Below are 26,208 nucleotides of genomic sequence, written 5' to 3'. Positions count from 1 at the left end.
TAAAAGTTCAACACATAATTCCTCACTTTAAGAATATTGTTCTGAAAACTATAATTGATGTCCAAGATCTAACACGTTATTTCTCTCATGTTTCATGGTTTCTATGTATTCAGAATTAGGTGCACCGGCCTAAAAGATTTCTACAGAAGTTGTGAACTTAAATCCAATTAGCAGACTGTGATATTGATGTAACCCTTTCTTTACTATAAAAAGAAAGCCATCCATTGAATGCCATCTCCTTTGCAGGAAGCAGGGCATAGACAATATTGGGAGGATTCATTTCAATTGTTAATCTATTTTCTGTTTGCTGAACTGAACAAGCCGTAGCATGAGCGGTGGAACCTTGATAATACCGGGTCACTGAACCATCTTAATTGCTTATTTTGAATTCAGCCCACACACATTTTGAAACTAATGCAGGCGAACAACATCGCCCACGTTATGCTTATTTAAATAGCTTATGTTTTTATTCGAAAACCTTTGTCTGTAAGGAAGAAATAAAATATAAAAAGGTTTATCATTATTATGTTTGTCATTATAGTCATATTTTTTCCGGCTTTATGATATTTGTAACCACTGTGCTGTCCCATAAAGCAAACTTAGGAACCTTTCTTAAGCATAGTCAATAGGTTTGAAGAATAGCAACAGTGCCCCCTAGTGACAGGCTGATGCCATGGAAATGACTGTATTGATTCTGTGGGAACCTTAATATCTACGTTATGTCACATTTGATAATATGTTTAAAGCGCAGAAATAGGGAATTATGTCATATACACACTTACTGATATTTCATTATTATCAGGGCATTGAACAAAGCGTGAAACACCCTAAAGAACTTGCTTCAACTACGTGTAAAGTACAAAATATCACCAGATCATGCAATTGTAATGATATATGAATGTGATTTTATAGCAAGCGCTAAAAAGACGGTAATAAACAAATAGGGATTTTAGCTCAATATATTGGTGTGAATGAATTTAGCAGCTGTGCAGTGGGAAGGCAGCAGACATCTAATCAATTCTGCTTTAAGGAGTATTAAGCTATTCAGCCCAGCCAGTAATACCTGGGTAGTTGAGTCATAAATGCCCTCCATCTTTATGGCCTCAGAGAGCTAGGTCAGTACATTTAGGTACCAAAATTCACAGGAATGTGTGAATAGCTCCAGCCACGTACGTCTGAAAAACATGGCTGTTTCTACATCCACAAATGCAGGCAAAATAAAAAAAGACACAAAGACATATATACCGTATTGGCTCGGATATAGGCCGCCCCCGTATATAGGCCGCACCCTAAAAGTTTGGTGCTTTTTTAAAGAAAATTTTTTTTTCTTTAAAAAAGCACCAAAAAACATGCTGCCACTCTGTCCTCCCCCCCCCGAGATATGCTGCCACTCTGTCCTCCCCCTCCGAGATATGCTGCCACTCTGTCCTCTCCCCCTCCCCGAGATATGCTGCCACTCTGTCCTCTCCCCCTCCCCGAGATATGCTGCCACTCTGTCCCCCCCCCTCGAGATACGCTGCCACTCTGTCCTCCCCCCCCCCTGCATGTCCCGGGCGTCGGGTGCTAGACCCCGAATATAGGCCGCACCCCCACTTTAAAGACTTAAAGTGGGGGAAAAAAGTGCGGCCTATATTCGGGCCAATACGGTATATATATAATACCAATTCAAGTTATTATTGTCAGGGCCTTAAACGCTGATTGCTGGTTGCTCCAATCCAGTAGGGTAATCTTTTATGCCTAGACACTCCTTCTGCATATTTTAAACATATTCATCACAAGCATCAGTGTTTAGTTCTGGTGTCCTTTACAGCGTCTTTGTGCAGCCTCTCTATTGCATCTTTACATAGTGATGTCATGGTCTCATACAGCATTTTCAGCCTCTTCCCCTACTTAAACCTTAGATCTTGGCTTGTTCTCTGACCTTCCACGGTATTAAGCCGGCCCGACCCTTTGGCCTATTCTTGGACTTTGATTTAGGTTTGCCGGTAGGTTTTGGTTGCTCTGAGAGGAGCTGTTAAAATTGGCACGGTATCTGCAGGCTCAACCAAAGGCAGGCTGCTTTAAATGGGAAAATCTTACGGTTTAGTCTCTAGTTGTCACAGACCAAGGGTCCTACCGTTGACACAGTGTACAATCATATCCTTAACTAGCTTAAAATAATAAAAGAAACAGTAACAGAAGGTAGAAACTAGATGCCAATTCCAAGTAGAGGGTGGATTACTAATCAGATATCTGCTGCACACTCCTATTGCATGTTGCACAAAACTAGAAGACCTAACAAGCATCATTGTGAGAATTCGCATTATATACATAAAAGGTAATAATCATAATAATACTCACACGATCCTACAATAATTATAATGGTTCCTTTTTGTAATCCATTTTTTGATTCTTTTGTATTTGTAATCTTATCTCTATCACTGATAATCCCTGGAAGGATATTTCCAATCAATTTAAAACAATTTCTCCGCTTCAAGCTTTCTTCCGGTCTGCTTTACTCATTTCACACTTACTAATCAATATTTGTCACTCTCCTCAACCACACTCTCCTTCTTCAACCATCGTCCCAACCATTATTCCAAGTGAAAACAAAACTCACAAAGATCTCATCTTGATTCATTACATAATACATAATAACGATAGAGGGAGATTACTAGAAGTAGATATGAGCTGTTTATATATTGATAATGTTCATCATTCGGTGTCTTAAACAGGGCAGAAAATCACATCTAAGGATAGGGTGAAAAAAAGGACACAGATGTACGCAGTTTAAATATTGCATCCCTTCCCAAATCCTTTCACACACAGAATTAACTGAGTAGATGAAAATACAGTACAGTATAATGAGAACAGTGTGAGATCAGTGAAAAGGGTCAATATCGGGCAGTATTAGTATTATTATTATTATTACAAAAGATAGGTGGTACAAAGTATACAAGAGGGTGAGTTTGAGGTTCACAAATACCTTTAGATTAGCATTTAACCTGTCCAATTCTGCACTGACAACTAGACAGTTGCAGTCTAGACAGGACAGGACTGGCCATCTGGGACACCGGGCAAATGTCAGGTGGGCCACTGGCCAACATCACTCCATACCCACTCCATCTGTTGCTTATATATCAATAATGATGGCAGTGCTGCCTGAAGGATTTCTGATATGTATAGACACATATTTATTGACTTTGTAAAGAAGTTTAAAGCTGAAACGTGCATCACGATATATACTGTATTTTTTTATTTCACTTAATAGCCAACTAAAACATTTCTCTGGAAGCCAAAGAAAATTCCACCGAATCTGGTGCCAATCTCGCAAAATCCAGCAGGAGCCAGTTTTGGTTTGTCTAGTGCCTTCACTATGAAGCTCTTAAAAGACCTATCCCTCTTTTGTAGAAAATTGAAATGTGGTACACTAAGGTCGAAAAAAAAAATATTGTGCTGTATATGTATTTTAATTAAAACATTTTATAGGAACATTTTGAGAAATATTATAATATTCAAATAAAACCATATATTTTCTCCTCTTTTGATAGAACACTATCTTCTACCTCTGGATTAGGTCGTATTTCAGTTCCTGTACCTAAAAAAGGAAGAGGCTAATGTAACTGGTAACTCAAAAAAATCTCTTTTTCAAAAAAACAAAAATACACACTTTGTCTTTTTAAATATCGACGTTTATTGAAACTCGAGTCTTAAGTAGCAGATGTTTCAATCCCTCAGAAAAGAATACCAGCTCAAAAATAGTCTTCCTGTACATCAATATCTCAGAGGGAGGAAGCGTTATTGCCATCTCCTCCAGTAACTCTGACATAGAAAGCTTTATTGCCATCCCTTGTGGGATCCTGAGTGACTAAATAGGTTAGAGTGCATTTCTATACTGGATATATTTCATCACACATCCCATACGTTGACGTCTAAACATTCTAAAGAAGTGGCAAGTGTTATTTTTTGCATTTTATTCATAATCTTAACTATTACACTGACAGGTGCCCTTTTATTTACAATTAATATGGGTGCTTATTTATCTTCATCTCACATTTTACTGAGCATGTCCAGATCAACCCATTAAAACAGGTTAATCTTCTCTTGTATAGTCTGCACAGGACCAACAAGGAACAAGAGTCTTAAACAAGACCTTAGGGAAGCAGAGACTTGGGAAAAGCAACATGTCTATAAGCTGTAGGATGACTTCATACATAAATATTCATTCAAGGTCAAATGTGTGCAAACAAAAATGTTTTTACTGTACATTAATTGCAATTCACTTTATATTGCATTATATACTTTGGCCACAAGAGGGTACACTACTTTCCTTAATCTATTGTGCATCACTACATTTTACTAATTAAAACTTAATTATTTATTATAGATCAAAATAAAAAAAAGTATATTAACCATCAGAACATTAACGAATATTATTTAGTACATAATACTTTATTGAGTCTTTTGGTTTTTATTACATAGGAAGTTTATCTCTTGGTTCTAAGGTTGTTTAGCTTGCAACACTTTCTCATATTGAGGAAAGAGCCTTGGGATTGCGAAACTCTTGTCTGGGTTTTGTAAGGCTGTCATGTTTTTGTACCTTTTTGTGTCTATAGTTGCTGTGCTAAAATTAGTTACTCTCATTCTACTCTTGAGGCCTGGCAATGGGAAAGTTAGCAGCAAACCACACTGTTAGTAATATACCACTATTCCCCAAGTGAAAAGATTTAGTGCTAATTGGAAAAAAAAAAGAGTTGATGTGTTGGAAGGAGCTGAGAATATGCTGGCAAAACTAAGTATTGCTAACAATAAACGAATGCCTGCCTCTAGGGCCAGACAGCAGTCGCTTACTAGGAAAAGGAGAGCCTTTCTTAAAACAGGGCCTCTAATATCCTTTGTCTTTTCCTGTTTATTAGTTTTACTTGTAATTGTTTCATTACATTTTTTTTAAAATACAACATAAAAATTACAGTGTCATAACAATGCCTCAATGGGAAAAGGGGAGAACCTATGAAAAAGTGCACACATGTATCCAAGATTTACTTGATATTAGTGTTAGCATTCAGTAATATCTAATAATGATTTTAATTAAAAAAAATAATAATACAATGTAACGTACATCAGCACTGGCTCACGTTAGCTAGAAAATAGCATATGGTGGTCTCTATGAATAAACTGCCCCAGGGGTCATTTAAGAGCTATTTTCAGCAAATGATGGTTCTGTGATGTTAGAGGGGTGTCTAAGGTGATGCCACATCAGCAGCCGTATGTAAACTGTTTTGAGAAGCTTTTACGGCATAAGGCTGTGGATTTCAGCAGTGTGTTGCTATCAGTTATAGATGCAAAATTATATAGCAGAAAAATAAGAAGATGGTAAACACAACAAGCTGATTAATACATTTCTCTTATTGTTTTTACAATTTATTCCAAATTACATTTTTCTTTTAATTAACGGTACTGGTGCTCTCTTAAAATGACTTAGAAAGCACGTTATAAGATATTAAAATACATCTAGCCAATTGCCTTGGTGAACAATGAGAAAATATGCTGCTAATTTACTATTCTAAACATATTTATATCCACTTATCCACTATACAAAATATACATTAACCCATTTCAGCTTGAAAAAAAAACACTCTGTACTATTAGAAGCCATGTAGGCATTAAGGAATTACGATAACTGAAATAAAAAGACAGACAGAATAGGATCATTGTACTTAGTTTAACTGTATGGACAGATTAATTTACAAAACATCCATTTTGATAATAGATACCAATATTGTAATGTGAAATTAATACTTACAAAGTCAAAGGCATGCATTATGCTTCACTGTGTGACCTGCTTAACATGAGAATTAGTAGCTAGACTAATGTCTATGGAGGCTATAAATAAATTAGGAACATTCTAAATTACCTAACAGTTCCATGGCATCATCCTCATTGTCAATGTCTTCTTCTGTGACCGAGGGTGGAGTGCTGTGTACGGAATCAAAGGAGTCTTGCGAGAGCATGGCTGCAAGAAGCTTCTTATGCTGTTGTTGCTGCTGCTTCAGGCCTTTGTTCTTTGGCTCCATCTTTAAACTGAGGAGATAAACCAGTAAGATCTCCAGAACTCAAGATATCAAGATGGGGTTTTCAATACCATATCTGTATGCATTGTCTTAGTTTGCTTTTTTCATCTTGCAACTGGACTGGATGGTGAGGCCACAGAATAGGTGGCTGTTATATACACTGTTCTCCTGTTCTCTACCATATCTATGGTTTTCGTTGGTAGCTTGACCATGTCAACCAGCTTCCACAGATTTCTGAGATCCTTTAATGAGCTAACATATTAAAGCAATAAATTGAGCCTCACAAGCCTTCGAAAAGCACAGAGGACTCTGGTGTTAGGTGACATCTTGATCTATCAAAATTCTGGCCCACCAAAAGCTTTTACACATGTCCAAAGACTTTTTTCCCTTGGACCATTGGAAGGCAAAAGGCAGATTACAGAGGAAAACGGGTCATCTACATGCAGTTTAACTACTCTATCTTGTTAGTAAATAACTTTATCCCAAATGACTATGCTATAACAAAACATAGTGTACATATTAGTGAACCCATGCCTTTTACTGACGGTGTCGCTCTCGCCTGCCCATGTGGTGCTGTGGGATCCACTAATAAGCCCAGCCACAAGGGGGAAACGAACAGGAAACAGAAAGTATAAGCGCAAACTTTGTGCCTTTGAGGAATGCGGGAGGCAGCCATGAATTGGAAGACTGCTGAGATTGCATGTGCCCTTTTTATATAACCACATATTGCATTGAACATGAGGGGCTAGTATTTTGTAATCCTATCAAGGGCTCTATTAATGAGCGTTACTACTATATGGTTGGAAATAAAATTATTTTGTCCCCACAAAAATCTCGTAACCAGAACATCCTATTCTGACTTTTATATACTGGCAGGCATCAAAACACCTGCAGTGCCCCTATGCAGTCCCACCAAAGCTGTTAAACGAACAAGGAAGCAGCCAGTACGTGTCAGGAAAGTGCTCCCATTGAAGTCGATTGGAGCACATTCTGTGCATATGTGCGGGGGGCTTTATCAGACCCCCTGAAACTCTTGCACAAGGCACCTCTGTAGCTACCTGGCTGTGAGCATAGTATGGGTGTGCAGTTGCAAACAGGAGATGCATATAATGGTGGGAGTCTTCCTTTAAACTAAAATTAACAAATTCATATTAATAACATATTTTATTTTGTTATGGTGGCTCTTGAGTGGGAGTAGCTATCATGAGTGGGACCTACATTAGTAGGGACAGGAGCAAGAAACTCTGTATGCTGTTACTGACCTACCACTCAGTTGCTTTGATATTACACCCAACAATGAAGAAAATTTCTTCCTAAAAGCAGTTAAAAGTATATCTTACAATGGTTTATTGAAGCCCAACCGTGACTGGTAGGTTCCTTAAGAACCTCTCTACCGATTTCTAAACTGGCTGTGACATTTGGGGACAGGTGAGTGCTGGCCCTAGGGGCAATTGTCAAGTTGGGAGACAATCAAGTGCAATGAGAGGCAGAAGTGCAGTGGGGTTAAATATACCATTGCTTGACCCTACAGAAGCAGCAGTATAGCTCGATCACAGGGCATAAACAAAACCCAGGTAATTAATGGTATCGGTGTGGGAGTGTGTGTGAAAAAGAGTTGAGTGTAAAAGAGAGAGTATGTGTATACCTACACAGTGGGGGAGGGGTGGAAGTGCCAGCTTAGGGTACAGGGGACTGACCTTCTTCAGACTAACAAGTAAATTAAAATGTTATATACCTTGGCCACTTAGTTATATTGTTTACAGCTCTAGGGAAGAGGTTTGTGTTGCAGTAGGTAATACACAGGTTTATATTATAGTTTCCTTGGGTTCTTGGAGTTTGTGCATTAAACAGTGCCTTGCTTTTCAGGAATCAATACAACGTTTGGGTTTATATCTCAGTTCTGTTTATTTTTTTTTACTGGATACTGTTTCAACCATAAACTCTTCACCTCACTGGGAGAAAACTAAGCTTTTTCAATATCATCCATTTTACCGTTTATTGCTCCAAATAACTCAATGTAATGGTATTTACAGACTAATTTCATCAATATTATGCAATAAAAACAGGTTCTCGGAATCTGATAACACCTAACACAATCTACATAGATACAGTATATACTATAAAAATTGTGGCATTTAAATGTATTGAAAGCTTGCTCCAAAACTTTACTAGTGGTGCTTTTATACGTTATTACCCAGTAAACATGCTTTACTGTAAACATTACTTTGAGGCTGTGCTTGAGTGATAAAAAATAATTCAATTGATACAGAATACAAGGTGAAATAGTTTATCCTTGGTTTGTTCAACAGCACATACTATAAAGTTATTTTTCGTGTTGATGTATAGAAATCCTTGATAAGAAATTCTAGAATAAATAAAAATCATATTATTATCCAATGCAGAGAATGTACTTATTGTGAGAAAATAATAAAAGAAAGGTTTAACCTTTATATGTAAGCAAGGCATCAACAATATGTATGTAATGTTCCCAAAGGTTATACCGTATATACAATTATTCATGTAGCTCATGGACAAAGTCAGTTTAAGGGTAATTCATCATTGTCTGTTTTACAGCATGACAGCTATAATTCATATTAAAAAATATAATAGCAGAGCTACATACCCATCTCAACCCGCTGTTTACTTGTTCTAATTCCTCAAAAACTTTAACAGAAATACACCATTAATATTTTAGGAAATTGTGTTTTTTCCATGTTTCTTTGATTTCATGCTAAGTTTCTGAACATGAAGGGGTGTCCAGTAGTTGGAATGGTTTTACTTTATGAGTATATATGTCATGACCGAAATAATATTAACCCCTTAAGGACAATGGGCGGTCCCGAAACCCATTGAAAACAATGCATTTTGAGCCCGTACATGTACGGGCTTTGTCATTAAGGAGTTAAATTGACTGCAGAAACAGAACAAAGTATTTTTATATATTTAATTATATAACTAAATATTTAATAAAAAATAAATATTCATAATTAAATGGCAAGAACCTGGCAAGTAATGAATCCATGAAACGTACAATCAGAATTATTAAATGTTTTGTTTAAATGCTTTACAATGTTAAAATGTAATTAATTAGAACATCATGTAATAAAATATATACTGTATATATGTGATCTTGACAAAGGCCCAGTGGGCAAAATGTTGATGGCTTTGTGAATAAACTACCTATTTATTTATTTGCAAAGTGCTGTGAGCGTTTGAATGTTTTTTTATTCGCTTCCAAACATATTTAATGCAAAGAATACAAAATCTAATTTAACCACAGCGAGGGATGAACTTGATTTTTCATTTATTTGCATACCTTCCTGCAGGAGAGTTACTACCGTCTTCCCCTTCCCTTTGTTCATTTTTGTTCCTTGGCACAGGGGGTTGTATCATTTCAGCAGCCAGTGGATCTGGGTCATTGTCTTCACGGCCAACCCATTCTCCAATAACACAGGGTCTCAAAAGGGACGAGTTAAATGCTCTTGACTCCTTAACGGTAAATGAGAAACTGAATGAAGGAAGGTTACTTACAGCTCATCACACGATTAACCCTCAACTTCCTCTAATAGACAACCACGTATGAACCTGCCATCAACAAGCTTTTAAAATACATTATAAACACATCGATTGAGGTGCCACGTCAAGGAGAGGCAAGATGAAAGTGTGTAGAACCTCATCAAATGGGCTATATGCTGGGTCACATACAGGGCCGCTCTTAGTGCCAGGCATGTCAGGCAGCTGCCTTGGGTGCCTGAACTAGGGGGTTACTGAGTGTCACCCCAGAAACTGCCCCAGTTTGTAGAAGTTGGTCTGGTACTTGGTCGAGGTGCAATGGAAGCCTAAACAAAGTGTAGGGGACAACACATCTATGCCTACAATAAGACATGAAGTGTACTAGTGTGGGGTGATAAAGGGGTTTCTTGCCTAGGGCACTATCTGGTCTTGGGCAGGCCTTGATCACATACATATCATATATCTAATAACTGCTAAATCATAATATCTAAAATATCCATACAAAGGCTTATTTATTAGTAGTGATTCATATAAAGTATTTTATGCTGTATTTTAATGTTAATACGGATTTATACTGCAATGATAGATTGATAGACAGATAAAGAAAGAATAAAAGAAAAACATCTATTTGAACTGAGGAATATTTGGCTATCCCGTTTATTCTTTGATCTAATGGCCACGCTACCAATCACAGTTAATGAAGTTCAACAAAATTAACCATGCTAGATCCTCAGTCATTTATAATTGACTGTATCTAATTCCTTCTGTAAACTATTTCAAATGATGCTATAAAAGTCTAATTTTCTCCCATTTTGCTTTGTAGTGATCGCCAATCTCATTCCATTTATTTTCATGGAGCTCATACAAAACTTAATATGATCTGGATAGGAGCAATTTACAAGAGCATTGGCTTTTATAAATATGGTGACTTACATTGTAGTTACCCTCTTACACTAATGCTTGCAAACTAAAACCTACCCCGCACTTGGCAATCAATGGGGTTACATTTCACAGTAGCAGTAAAAGCTTATACATTTTCTGTACATTACATTTTAACAATGAATGGGTTCAGATATAGTGAGAAACGTTGCAGTTATTACAAACCCATAAATCACTGAGCTAATTCCATAAAGATTTAGAGAACAAGTATTTTTTTACCAAGCAGAAATGAAACAATACAACAGTTATTATATATTTATATAATATGCCGAAAAAATCATTAATGTTACCTGTTCTAATTCATCAGAAATGGCAATGCCTGCAATACATAAGATATAATAAAATGTAAGCAAATTTGATAATGCTTACCAACGCAGGAAAAGAACTTGAAGGTTCTTATCCCAAAAGGCTTAAGAACAATAGGCAATAAATAATAATTGCTGGGAATCAAGGCCAGTAAAATATTCCAGTATATATATATGTAGATACAATACGCCAAAACAAGGCCATTTAGGATTAATAGCCGTTTTTTGTAAGCAAGAGAAACACAGGGATGACCTTGTCTACAGGAATGCCCCACCTTTTATTATTACTGGGTATGAGATCATTTTCAAAACTATCATGATGTTTTCTTTTTTAATAAAAGTTCTAGTTTGTAGCTCCATATAAGTAAAATTTGTATGTGTTCCAGCTCTGTTATCTTAGCCCAATCTAATAGACAAAAACTGACTACCTAGGGTAAATAATACAAGGGCTCAACCAGCCATATAATGAGTAACGAAAGTCTATACTGTAACGGTCTTCATTAGCATCACCATAAAGAATTAGCTCAATGTGATGTTTTAGCATAGAAAATCATCCAAAATATCACGTGACTGACAACAATGGCAAGTTGGGAACCTCCAGTCTACAGATAAAGGACGTTCCTCTTCATCGCAAAATATTATTGGGTCTATACAATATAAAGCTTCATCAGAAAAAAATAAAAAATATCTGCAAAAAATGCTTGAAATGTTGTGCTTTTGTAATTTACAGAACTCCACAGTTTTAAGTCCTACATAATAAAATAAACTAATCTTTAAAATAGGCTTACTTCGAGATAAGTTCTCCAAGGCTTTTCCAAGTTTCTTACTTTCTTGCAAAATATGGTTTAATTCATCAAAATCATGGCTTTCAGGTTTCGTCCTCCAGTCCCACTTATGCTGTTCAATTGACCTCGGCACTATAATGCAACAAAATGATTTATAACAATATTATAACATATATTACCGGGAATAATGCAATGATTTAAAGCAGGGACAGACCAGGGATTAAAATGTATTCAGTAAACAAATTCAAAAGTGATCCTTTAGCACAGGGTGGAATCTGCCGCGTGAGCAGTAATAAAGGTATGTGTGAGCCATTGGATATTGGCACACCAGTGGCCAGTATGGACCTGTTGTAAAGGTAAAAATTAGTAATACGGTGGAAAAAAATAACTACGGTAACTGAATATTTGCCTTATTACTTTTACAAAAGAGAATTGACTTTATTTATGCTGTACTACGTTTGGCCATGAGAGCTACTCCTACTCACTGTCACAGAGAGGCAGATACAGACATATTCTGCGAAATCAGGGCAAATCGGGAGAAAATGCACTGCATTGAAATGTGTGCGTCTCCCTTAAAAAGTTATTATGGAGTAATGAAAGGGCTGCTTGACTGGGCATGGAATATCATTAACATAAATGGTGTTGATCAGTGTTGGTGTGTACACAACATCATGATTTTTTAATGATTTGCTGTTATTTATAACGACATGGAGAGTACGCTCGTTCATTTGTTTCATCCTGTCACTGTAGAAATGTTTAAAGCGACATTATGATGACACATGCTGGGGCAGTGAGGAAATATTTCATTTATATACACTGCATGTAAATTCCTATTCATTTGACTTACAGAAACCAACACAGGAAAGGCAGCAGGGAGACCCAGGAACATCTACCACTTGACTCTATACAACATTTGTAACCTGCCAGCTAGGAACCATGAGCGTACATGATGATTTATAGCTCTACTGAAATCATTTGTGCGTTGGCTTCTTACGTATAACACCCAAGTGTCCCTCTTTAGGAGGACCAATCCCTCTTTTTGGACCCAAATCCGTTTGTCCTTCTTTCCTCCCCTAATGTCCCTCTTTTCCGGTTTGTTGGGTGTAATCTACAGCCGTAAAACTCAAAATCTTAGAAACACCTTATATACACCTTATATACAGCTTTTAGTTGGTCCCAGCAGCACCTAAGGAATCTTGATTCCATGCCACACTCCGTAAAATAATAGTGGACTTTTAGTTTATAATATTGGGAGGTAGGTTTAAGCAGCCCAAGAAGGGTAATAAAGGAAAAAATGTAAATCACATGATACAGAACATTAAAACATAAAAAAATCATTATTTTGGAGCATCCACGTTCAACCCGATCCTGTCTGCTGGAAACTAGAATGCACTTTATCATCCGTTACCAGTCTGTTGCTCTGCTTACACCACAAACAGTTCTCTTTATAAATATTTCAAAGGCTTGCATCTCCAGCAACATGATAATCTCAGTGGAAACATCTATGCAGCATAACTAATTCATTTAGTAGAGGTTTCATGTGTGAGCCGGTTGGGTAAGGTATGCAAGCAAGAGACACAATCAGAACACCTTTGATTGATTTAATGGAAGCAGAAGTGATTGATGATAAATTATACAAACACGATGACATACAATTACATTTACATTATATTCTGTACCCAGATAGACTCACACATACGCACAAGCCCGCATATAAACGTATCATTAAACAATATTTGGTGGTATTACATTTTTAATTCCTTCATATTTAAACCCAGTGATAAAACACAGAATGGCTTAGCTTAATCGCTTTGATAATAAGAATTATTTTCCCCATAGGAGACAAAACATGATCGTTTAATGTTTTAACTAAGTTATTTTTTTTACATTTTTTGTTTAATTCTTTATGGATAGTATACACCTACTAAATAAAATAATAAATGCATTACTGATACAATTATTGTCAATAATAATTACTAGGAATGACAGGCTCCTGGTGGCTTGTCTGGTGGGCAGGGGGGCAACTCAGTCACAGGCTCATTAAAACACTTCAGATAGAGCTGGTCCAACTTGGGATCGCCCACCGTGGGAGTCTGGAGTTAAGTGCTGCAGGTCAGACTGTGTGCAAGCAGGGCATCCTAGGTTAGTATAAATGTGTGTGTGAACGCCAGTATACAAGAGTGTGTGTAAGTTTGTTTATGGGGGACGGAAGGGGCCAGGGGGTCCCTTAGCTTTGAATGCCACAAGGGCTAAAAAGGTGCTAGTCTTCCCCTGGAACAGCCATATTTTACACCTCTACAGACTGAGACTCCTTTCAAGTAGCTGCTACAGCATACATATTACTATCAACATTTGTATGCAAACAAGTTTTATCAACAGCCTTTTGAAGTAAAAAAAAAATATTGTTTTTTATTTGATGTTCTACACCTTTAAAGATGTTGTGCTGCTAAAACAGAAAGGTATAAAAGTTATGAATGAAAAAGTGATTCTGGTGCAAAATTTGAATAGTACGGATCGGACCATTCTATTTGACGCCATGGGTGATAAAGCATCACTTAAAATGTTTAAAATAAGAATAAAAAGGTGAGATGAATTAAGTGATTTGATGTGGAGTTTGTTAATCCTCTTTTCCACAACGAGGTTGTGTTGTAAAATGTATCACTTCAGAAATGTTAGCGAAATGCTATTTATAGAAAGAGACTAATGTGGATTCAGCCTTAGAAGAAATTGCAAGGAAAATAGGCCATAACATTTTATCAAATTGGGCCACAAACAATCCTTTACAACAAATATCTCTAAAACATTTGCAGCTATTTGAAGCTATAGGTAACAGATCAAATTAAAATCAAGGGTTGTATGTCATAAATAAAGCTATTTAACATATTGTATTATGTATTTATTATTTCCAAAGATGTCATAGTATATTGAAATAATTATGCATTTTATTTACATTTCATAAATGCGTGATTTCAATTCCTTCACGGAATGTCACGGAACATAAATGCTGTAGTGCCTGAATTTTCTCACTCTTTTTATATTACACTCCTGAAATGTAGTTAATAATGATGTATAGTCTTGTGTTCGGTTTGTTGGATGAAATAGCCGGATATAACTGTGGCCATTAATCATTATAGTGCTACAGATCAGCACATTTATTCAGACAAGCTGCAATAATACATAAATGTAAAAAAGGGCAAAAGCTATTGTACTTTTAATTCATACTTACAAGATTTGGATTCTGGTGACGGTGGTGAAATATTACACACTGCAAGGTCACTCTTTGATTTCTTTGGCTTCTTTGCATTTACCTGCCAGGGCTTGTCATAGCATCTAAAATCTCTTCTGGTTCCTTTGTTTTCTGCATAGAAGAAATTATAGAGTGGTTTGTCCATGCTTATAGTTTGTGTCTATGTCAGGAACAGAAACTAACAGAAAATAATTTGTCTAAAAATTCTCAGAAAATTCTAAAAGTTATATCTAGCATTTTATATGCAAAGAATGCAATTTCTTTTTAGCGTAAAATGCTGCATTTTAGAATTCAATATACCGCATAAACACACTACGAATTTCTAGGTGAGGTGTTGCTTCCCTGGGACTCCGGTTTAGAATTGAACTATTCGATCATTTTAAAAACAATATTAACAAAATGACAATTCTTTAATGTTATATCCATACCTGGGAACTTCTCGGCTCCAGCTACCCGGAGCCTTCCCTTGCGGGACGCGGGGAGGACTGCACACTGACTTCAGCGGGCGGTCCCGCTGATGTTGGTGGGCAGCCCCGATGACATTGGTGGGCGGTCCCGCTGATGTTAGTGGGTGGTCCCGCGGACATCGGGGGAGCAATCCCGCTGCCGTCCCATTTGAAGGAAAAAATGGGCAGGGAGCAGGGCGTGTCAAGACCCCGCTCCCGCGACCCGGAGGATTCGAGTCTTGACCCGGAGAACTGGAGGAGGAGCAGCGCTCACCTGGCAATCTCTGGGTCAAACCTAGAGAGTTCCCAGGTATGGTTATATAGCCAAATATCAGTGGAAGGGCACATTTTTCAGAGGAAGAAAACCCATAAAGAATTGGCCATTTAAGGAAATTTAATTTACGCACTAAAATCGTTCATCCAATTTCTCAGCTGGTAGCATTTAGCTGGCTGTAAAGCCATGTTTATTTAATGTGCAACATTTACTTTTGTGAGTAGAAGTTTATCTTGTAGGCCAAACATTGGCCTGTGTTGGCGCAGCTAAAATAGCACCAAGGCACTGGCAGCAGTGGAGTCATTAAACTTAAATTATATTTATTTTGTCAGCTAATTAAAATGTTCGGTAGTGCACTGTTAGAGAATATATAAAAGTTTTGTAATTTTACTATTTTTTATAGTCTTGGGAACTCTTGAGTGCAACTTCCGACAAAGCATAACCAAAAGGTGTTAATTAGCGGCATTTTAACAGGAAACATAATAACACTGAGTCTTCTAGGTAACACTTTCTCTCACCACCAATGAGTAAGAATAATTACTAATTTCTTAGGACTTCTTTTTATTGTGGCGCAAAACATAACCCTTTATAAGGAAGAAGTGTTACTTTTCAAAATGCTGGTGCCCTAAACACATTACAACGGTAAGAATAATATGAGCTGTAAATAATTTCGCAAATTCTTTAAAAAAAATTTTTGTTATATAAATTTTGTAAATCATGTTTACACATCCATATATATATATCTATATATATCTATATCTATATATATATATATATATATATATATATGTCAAATTGTTATGTTATATACTACTTGTTATGTCCTGTCTACCCATTGTACAGAGCTACGGAATATGATGGTGCTATATAAAACAATAAATAATAAAAATATATTATAGTTTATTATGTCATGGGTTTGATAGGATTGATCAAATTTTATAATACTCACATTGAAAAGTTGAACAGTACTCTTATGAAATAGAAATATCCAAGCGGGACTGTCTTTAACACAGGGTGAAAGGGATAGCAGCCTGTCCCAGGCTTACCTTAGGGGGCCACAGCAACTGTCCCACGCACAATTGCGGGGCTCCTGGGGAAGACGCTTTTGTGACAATGGACCAGCGGAGAATATTTTTTTTTTTCAATAAAGTAAATAACATCAACTTGAAAACTACAATATTGTAATTTTTAGGTGAAAAACAAGAAGAGAGCAATTACCAGAAGTAGCGATGTCTGCTGAATATTATAGCCAGTAACAATGCTGGAGTGTGACATGCTGACATAAACATATTGATACAATACAAACACAACTTCTGACAGTGACATTTTTATTAGTATTTTATCAGAGGGAACAAATACGTTTTTTTTTCATAGTTGCCAAAATAAAGTACAATGATTTACACCAATCAAGAGAGCCATTAACCATTAACTTGTCAGCCGGATAATGGACATAAATTCAAACGTCAATCCGGTCCATCAGTGAATGAGCTATAGACTATAAGATAATATATTGTGTCCCCAGACAGCAGTGCCTGTCCATAGATGATATGTAATTAAGTAATAAAAACATCTTTCATGTAGAATGGAGGCTCTAACAAATGCCCTTGGGGTGCAAAAACTTTTGTTGCAATGCCTTCTATTGGATAACAATGATTTAGCAAAACTATTACCTGTTGATTCACTTTCCGCCCAAAGAGCAGCAGATCCAGACAAGGTCCTATGTAGGTGGCCAACATGTCCTATTTTTGATTGAAGATGCTGGATTAGAAATGGAATTGGCTGGTCTGGGGTCTCTGTTATCAGTTTTGTCATTAATTCCTAAGGATAACAGGAAGAAATGTTTTTTGTTGAGTTGCACAATATAAATAATAATAGGCAATACATTTGTAGAACACATTAGTGTCCTCATACAGTTACACATGTTACATGAAATCATTGTTACCTTCTCATTGTAGCTATTGTTTAACTATATATGTATGCGCTATATACACATTTTATGTCTACACTTGGTCAGTATGTGTTTTATATTTAGTTAATGTGATAACTGCAAGGGGTTTTTATTTATTTTGTTTTTGTTTGGGGGGAGTCCAATAACTGAAGAAAATGCATGATATCAACAGAACCAGAGTGGCCAAAATTTGCACACAAATGCAGATTGCAACATTTACACCTAAATTACAGTTTTGTGTTTTTTTGTGTCCTGTGCCAATATCCTGCTACGCTGGCGCTAATCCCAGAGTTTGAATTCGTATTTTAATGTCATGATGTAAAAGGCACTGCAGAAAAAAAAAAAATTGTGCTTAGCACCAAATGGTTAAAATCCTATCCTCTTACCTATATGAACTTGATATAATTGGTTCTAATTAAAATATACAAATCACATTGTGTTGCTTTATTACCACAGTATTATCAGTTCATTAGCAAGTAGATGAGTAAACCTCTGACACCCATTTGTAGAGTTTTCTCCAGTTTGCGGAGGTGCCTTGTTATGCAAAGTTCTAATGCCAAAATTAAAATCCCCTTTTTCAAGCCCAATTGGATGGATCAAAGACAAAAGGGAGAGAATGCAAGAGAATACAAACTCATATTAAAAAAAATATATATATTATTGTTTGAAACACATATAGTACAGGGTCATGGTGCCTCGGAATATTTCTGTTGTATCCTCTCCAGAATTACAACATACCGGTTTCCAATGATTTTTTTATTTTTATGTGTTCTTTGTCATATCTCAGCAATGTTACCAAATTATACAGGATTTTTCCTGAATATGATGAAAATATATAAAAAGTTGCACTGCAGGAGAGTTGCTGGTATGCTCACAGTAGCTACATTGCTGTTACCGTTCTCCAACATTTGGGTAGGTAGTAGTATTGACCTGAATGTATAGAGGAGTATGGGTATGAATTTAGAGTATGGCACACTCTAACAGTGATGAAAACCCAACATGCTATTAATTATAACACAGTCTATCGCACATAAAATGCTTTATGTATAAAAAGGTGGCTCTGGATCAAAGTTTTAATTGTGCTCTGATTACCACAACCACAGAAAGCTAAAACCAGCCGAGACATTAAATTGCTATAAGACCACATAGGGAAGAGATTGGAGAACTAAACAAAATAAAGATGGAATCTGCCCTACGCAAACTTGAACAACTATTATTATAACAACTATTCCATGCAAGAGTGAATAAAGTGGATTCGTTCTTAGCAGAAATGTTAAGGCAACGTATGGGAAATAGCTTTAATTACTTCTGCGGGAGGCTGCAAACTGTATAATCCCTGTGATGTTGCAGATGAATTCGCTAATTATTCTTTTATAACACACATACACAGATGCCTAAACAGATCAACCGCCTGCAGATGAGGTGAAGACATTCTTCGACTCAGTTGAGTTCCCAGCCCTCAGCCATGAAGTCAGGGAAGCCTTGTAAGCACCAGAAGTAGGGGAAGTAGTTGAAGGTCTGAAACTCCCCAAAGCACCTGGGGCTGATGGCTTTACCCAGAACGGTCTTTGGAGGAAGCTGCACGCAGCGTATTGTTACCCTTCTTAGTAAACCGTTATTTTCAAACAGGTCATATATCCACTAAATCATTATCTGCCCTTATATCCATCATGCCTAAACTGGGTAAGGCTCTGGTCTACTCACTGCCTAAATTTAGTCTAGCCCCTCCCCTGCACAACTCCCCCACCCCCTAATAAAGACACTCCCACAGGGAGCTCTGAGAACTTCCGAGGTATGGTAACTAGACCACGATCCTCTCCTGCCAAGGTTAGCTTAGTAAGGATGACCACTTGAACTGGTTTTTTTTATTTAATGTTTTTACATCTTTTTTTCAGCATAAATTACTTTTGTAAATCTTTAAAATGAGTGTGCTGGAGCCAAAAACACTACTGACCTTTCACTGTCTCTGCATGATTGCAAATTTCCTTCTCACAAAATTATTGTGCAGTCAAAAATACCAGAATGAAGGGAATATATTCTTAATCTTCTTTTTGTTAAGCAAGTGTAATGAATGAATCTCTATTCGCAGATAAATGCTAAACTAGCACATTCATTGTTAGCAGTTTTATTATGAGAACAAAAGCAGTTCACTCTAGCATACGAACAATTAGGAAACCTGCAAAACTTTGCTGGAATGCTTAGAAATGTATTACCATTATCCAAGACACACAAAATGTATACTTAGGCAAATCCATTCACATTAGATTTTTCTATACCTTAAAGGTGCAAATAAATTACATTTAATTCTTAAATACATTTTTTATCTGTAAAGGACACAGTTTTGTATTTATTCATATGAATTCTGTAATCAAATATAAGTGTCAAGGGCAGGGAAATGCCTTGTAAGCTGGACGTAAGGTCTGATGGAAGAACTGTAGAAATTTGGAGTACCTTCACTGGTGGCTCCACTGTATAAGTATGTTCTTAATGCCCCATCTAATTCTAGGTGGACTTGGATTGTGAATCCAGAGCTGTTACTTTAAGCACGCAATGGATGCAAACTCCTTTCTATAGGATAGACTGAGGACGTCTTCCCTGAATCTATCAGGAGAAAACAATGTAAGAACATACAGGTATTCCTAGGAGTTGTCCATGTTTTGCCCAGAGTCTCCTGGTGAAGGGCCGCTTCTCCAGTCCTCAGGGTCATGGTGTTCTGTCTCCAGGTTGTGGGAGCGGCCGGCATTTAGTCAAGCCCACTCTACCGCCTGAATCCCCAGTATCCCCAATCTGTGTTTGAGATATGTGTTTGAGATTTTTGTTTTTAAATAGTATTTGCTGCTTTTATTTGCCAAGTGTGAGCTAATTCCCTGCTTCTGAAAGTGTACAAATGTGTTTTGTATTTTTTTTTGTATACAGCTAACGTGACCCCACTGAGCACACCACTCTTGCCCCCCACCCCCAGAGCTCAGGGGGCTATAAGCATGTGCCAAGTATGCTTGATGTATAATGCCCCCGTGGCTGCACAGAGCTTCAATTCCATTGAGCAGCACCATAAGGGGCTGGGACGGCACTAGAGGATGCTTGACTAGAGCCCCTTATTATTAAAAATGGTCTAGTCTGTTCTATTATATTAACTGATATTTGCTGCAGAATGTATATATGAATATGTATATTTCCTGTAACCTTTTCCAGAGTGTCAGAAAACAACCTTCGGCTATCTTGACAATTAATAACAAGAGGATAACTTTACAATAGAATTTTATTTATCTTTCAAACATCATGTCCTGGACCTTCAGCAACATCTAAAAAAATAAACAATTTTGTGCTAAGATTTTATAGAAAGTAACTTAACATGTCACATTTGGGGAACAATGCTCCACAAGATGTGGATGAACAAAAGGATAAAACAAATGATAGAAACGTAAAGGTCAAACAGTCTGAATTTTATTTCAGGCCTTGGTCCATAGAAAGATAAAGGTTATAGTATTATATTAGCTGCCATATAAGAAGAACCACTTTAAGTCTGTAAACATCCTTTCTGCATCCAAAAGGTTCTTTATTGACACTAACCTTACATTTTTAATTAAAATTAGATCAATAATATTGTAAATTGTTACTTCTGTTACTGATGTGCTGTTTTTGAGGGTTGTCTCCTTATTTTAAATTGCTGCCTAGCCCTGTTTGATATGCAGGGATATTTAATTAATATATAAATATAAATATAAATTATAAATACGGTATATAAAGTCTCTACCACTCATGAACATGTCACTAAAACGATGCAATATGCTGTAAGTGGGATTCCAAAGCAAATATAACAGAAGGATCATGGGGAATGAAGGGCATTTTGCATGAAACACTGACTGTGCCTTTGAAGGAATTAAATGTGTTGTTAGAGCTGGGTAACAGACTTGAATAGAATATCAAATAGAAATAAGACAAGTAATAAGAATACCTGGGAACTTTCCAAGGTAGGCTAGCTGGAGTTCACCTTGTTATGATGAAGTGGCTTTGTGAAGGGGCAGGACCAGCCATGAACACCTGGGCTTGCTACAGATACCATTAGAATGGTTGGGAGTGGGAGCAGGATTTGGCGAGTAGTGAGCCCAGTGTTATTGTCCCTCCTCTGCCCGTGAGAAAGAGGATTGTAACTCGGAGACCCAGGAAAGCAGCTCTTCATCTGAAGACTCTGGGTCAAACCTGGAGCGTTCCCAGGTATGCTAATATATAGTTTTTAATGGCGGATGTGGTTATATCATAGTTGTGATAATTCATTTTTGAATTTAGAACTAGCCAATTGTGTACTAGATATAGAGCATTTCCATAGTTTCTAGATATAAAGCCTAAATCTCAAGAGAACACATCTTTACTTACTTTTATCAATTAGAAATGGAGTAGAAGTTGCATTAATTAGCATAATACCTTGTAGGTACATTCCGACACAGCTAATTAAAACTTACTTGTAATTGAAGTAGTGATTAATAGGCTATAACTGCTAACCCATTTTTTTTAAATGCCTGGATGCTCACAGGATAATTTTAAGCAATATATTTAATGGGCTGTATCTAATTGCAAACTGCATTAATTGTGTAATAGGTAAATATTATTAAATAACACTTACTTAATGTCAAAACTACCAATCAAGATAATTTCTGGAAAATAGTTTTGTCAAAAGCTAAATCCAGAATTTATAGGGAAGTAGAGGCTAATACAATCAGGGAATGTAACCATGGGATAGGCATAAAGCTGTCCTGAATCTTGAAAGACAAGACTAAGAACTAAGGTCTGCGTTTGTACAGCAGGAAAAATTGGCAGACTAGATGGGTTGAATGGTTCTTATCTGCTATGGGACCCGGTACCAAGACATGTAAATGAGTATAAATTATGTCACACTTCTACCTCAATTCTCTAATTTTTTAAAAAGACAGCGGGTTGTTCCTAAACCCATTAAGGACAATGCATTGTGAGCCCGTACATATACGGGCTTTGTTGTGAAGGGGTTAATATGTTTAAAACGCTTACTCCCCAGAGCATGGTTTACCAGGGAAGTTTACTTTCACATAGTTTATTATTACTATCATTATGCAGTGATTTCCTTCTGATAGATCGGAAATTGTATTTATTGATATTTTTTAAATCTCTTTTTATCTTAAGAAAAGTCGCAGCAATCAGGACAGTATATTCCATCAGTACATCAATACAAGATGACACCAAGTGGAACATTAATACATGTGTGCATGCCCATCATCTAGTTATCCCCACTTCAATCTTGTTGCAAAACCAAAGAAAAGAAAACATTAAACATGTATGATCTCCAGGGCCATGAGGATTTCCCCAACAACTTGGTTGGTCAAATGCATACAGAAACAAAGAAATTCCTAGCAATAATCAATCCCCTCCTCTCCCTCTGTTTCATTCCAAATGCGACCCTTACAGTGCATAGCGGTTCTAGAGGTCTAAAGCAACAGGATCGTAGCAAGCTCTGCTTTAAATCATCTATCTCCATAATAGCCTTCACAATAGTTTCCTAGCACCTCCAGCATATTGGGACCTATGTACGATCTCATAGTCTCATAATATTTGCAGTTCTCTTCTCATACTGGGCCACTGCAGATGTCCGAAATTGAAAAAGTTAACATAACTTATTTTTTTTAGCATTGTGATCAAAGTGAAATTTACTTCTATTTCTGCTTTCTATTTCTGTTTTAGCATCTTGAAAATATTCAGCCATTTTAGCACCGTTTTAATTGTGTACATTAGAATGCTCTTGAATCTCACTTTGTAAAGTAACTTTCAAAAGAAATATCCTGGATCCGCTGAGGTGTTAAACTGGCCATCTGCGGATAGGCAGCAAAAGCTTAAATCCATAAATCACTTGACAGTACTCTGTTCTAAAATACCTGACCCTTGGCTCCATTTGGCCCGAACAGTACATACCATCCCTTGTGTTCTTAAGCCAATGTACTGTGAAAGTTCTTTCTCCGCTATTGTGGAACAAATCATATAACTTCAAAATATGTACTTTGGAGACACAGAGCTCTACCGATGATGTTTATCCTTCTTGAAAGTTTATGCTACAAATAAAAAAAAGTATATTAACAATTTTTTGGGGCTTTTTCGTTCTCCACATGTGATGCACAAATTAACAAGAAAAGGCACTATTTAAAATGGTTTCTCATCAATACTAATATAATGCATTATATTTACCCCTGTATAATTTAATACAAACTGATTATTGACTAAATGGTTGATACTCAGCAAGTGTGTTTGCGGGATTACACTCTAGTGCTTTTAGCTTGCATGTTTCTATTTCAAGCCTGGCCGTGACAATCCCAGCTCAACATCTCCAAAGATTCTGATAGGCATTGTACATTAGGGAAGTTGCCATAAATTAGAAACGGCCTTACTGGAGTTTGAGGTCCAGAGGGACTCGGACAAGATCAAATCAGCCCTTGAAACAGATTTCAATACCCACTTTTGTTAATTCTAGGAGACAACTCTACCTTTGGCGGTGAGGCCTCTAGGTAGTTCTCCAAGTAGCTGAAATAACATCTATAGGGTAGTTACAATGAAGGCACCCAATCTAGGCCCCATTATGTAATTTAACGGACCAGTTAAAATATAACCTCCATACCTCATGCTACCAGGCTGACTATGATACTCTGGAATATTGGAATTTGGATTGCTATAGTATGTTTGCCAATGATTGATATTGTTCATTATTTTTGTGAGGCAAGAGCTCCCCTTTCTACTTGAGAAAATTGTGGTAAAACATATAAGAAAAAAATAATACCTGAAGATAGCAGGAACAATGCTAAAATATAGACTTAAAACAACAGTAATCTCCAAATGCAATTTCATTTTCTTAATTATTCTAAACCCCCACACTTCATCATACCAAAGCAGAGTATATTATGACGGCCCCTTTAGCTTTAAAAACGAGGGCTGTTTAAGGGCGGAAATCTGCAATGAAACTCGCACGAGGCTAATATAAAGCACTGCCCGTTACAAGATCACGTTATGCGATCCCTTTGGGTCTCTTTAACATGCTTGATATCCAGTGAAAGTTTAGAAAAGACAAATACTGTATGTCTGCTGAGTGTACGGTTTTGCTAAATGCTTACTCGTGAAGACACGTTTAATGGGAAACAAAATCACCCAGCAACTTCATAGCTCACAGGGGGAAAGCATCCTTCTAGGTTACAACAAGCACAAAAAAATTAACTAATTAACTATTAAAATCTGAATAAACCCATGGCCTGTGCTGTACCCTGAATATTCACAGCAGAGCATCATAGAGGTTTCATTTTCATCTCAATACAGGGGCTCCTTGCTTAGGAACGCTGGATGATTATGCAGGTTTTACAATATGCTTCTATACCTCTGAGATAATGAACCATTCTACTAGCATGGAAAGTAGAAATACAGCCAACTCCCAACAATTTATACCCTCATGCCCGGTAATCAGGAAGGATATGACCTTGAGTCACTAATCCATGGATGTACCCAAGTATTCTAAGATACACATTGAAATAAACATGTATTTGAAGTGTTTTTGGTACTTGCGTATTGAATGGTCCAACCGCAACTTAATATGGCAGCCAAACAACTAGATTGACCATATTTTCTGTGGTTAATGCCACTAATAGGAACATCCAACTGATATTATCCAGGTCGAGATTGCAGTAGTTGTTCATACCACCTAATTACTAAATATGGCTAGTATCTAAAAAATTGCCGATATATTATTTAGTTCCTTAAATTTGATAATTTTCAATGGATGAATGGATTAAACATCTTTGTAATATATAAAAGCACTTAGCTTATCACCCATCTTTGCTTTTCCGCATGATACAAAATGTATATTCATATTATAACATAAAAAAGCACTTCCTGACTATGAAATATTGATGTTTCTGCTAGGCAGCATTATCCCGTTTCTGAAAATTGATATGCTAGGTAAGCTCTGTATGACAAACCCATGTACTTATGATAAAGTATATCATTTCATTATGTGAATGCACTTAGTTCTCGCTCATAAAATCTTATCAGTTTCTCTCCCTTTTGCCCGCTCTCCTTACAACCTAAGCTTTTTCCAGAATTACTAAGGGAGCAAGTCAACCATGGTTCATTAAGTCCCTACAATGCTGTTCTACTAAGAAACACATCTTAGCCAGGTTTGCAAACTGGGAAGTTGTAGATTTTCTTACTCTGTCGCTCTGATCGGTGATTTATAATAATAGATAATATTCCATGGATAAAAATAAAATAAAAAAAGCCAAGCATTAAGGTAGAGAATACATTCTGATTTTATTCCATCTGTGGCATCATCATGCTTCTATATGTAAATTAATTGATTTGCATAGACGTATGAGGGTAATCTCACTAGGTGGGTGTTCGGTCTTATTTAACTCTTTTGCTGGCTTTTTTTTCTTAAAAATTGAAAGGAATTGTAGTAGGAAAGAGTAGTCAAGCTGATATAATCAGTGACAAAAAAGTAACTCAGCTGGCAATAATTATGCCAGGGGCGTTTGAAGTGCAGGAAGGTAGACAGGTATTTATGAATAACTCAGGTGGTGGAAATTCTGCATGAGAAAGCAGGACATAGCAAAGGCTCAATAGATCAAGCGTGCAGGCCATTAAGTGACCCATAGGTAACTACATATCAAGGCCGCTTTATTCAGCGGGCAAAGTTGGTGTT

General features: G+C 36.8%; 1 protein-coding gene across 2 annotated transcripts in view; it reads right to left on the bottom strand.

Moving 5' to 3' along the window:
* C5H8orf34 (chromosome 5 C8orf34 homolog) overlaps positions 1-26,208 on the bottom strand; it is a 91,144-nt gene that overhangs the window by 43,198 nt on the left and 21,738 nt on the right. For both annotated transcript variants that reach the window (XM_053468319.1, XM_053468320.1), the window contains exons 2-7: positions 17,230-17,377; positions 14,819-14,950; positions 11,596-11,724; positions 10,793-10,821; positions 9,367-9,539; positions 5,894-6,060 (exon numbers count right to left, since the gene is read on the bottom strand). In XM_053468319.1, coding sequence (XP_053324294.1) covers positions 5,894-6,060; positions 9,367-9,539; positions 10,793-10,821; positions 11,596-11,724; positions 14,819-14,950; positions 17,230-17,377 — 778 coding nt within the window. The remainder of the gene's footprint in view (positions 1-5,893; positions 6,061-9,366; positions 9,540-10,792; positions 10,822-11,595; positions 11,725-14,818; positions 14,951-17,229; positions 17,378-26,208) is intronic.

Source organism: Spea bombifrons, chromosome 5, assembly GCF_027358695.1.
Source record: "Spea bombifrons isolate aSpeBom1 chromosome 5, aSpeBom1.2.pri, whole genome shotgun sequence".
NCBI classification, from domain to species: Eukaryota; Metazoa; Chordata; class Amphibia; order Anura; family Pelobatidae; genus Spea; species Spea bombifrons.
The sequence above is the reverse complement of the archived record's forward strand: the minus strand, read 5'-3'. Positions and strand labels throughout refer to the sequence as shown.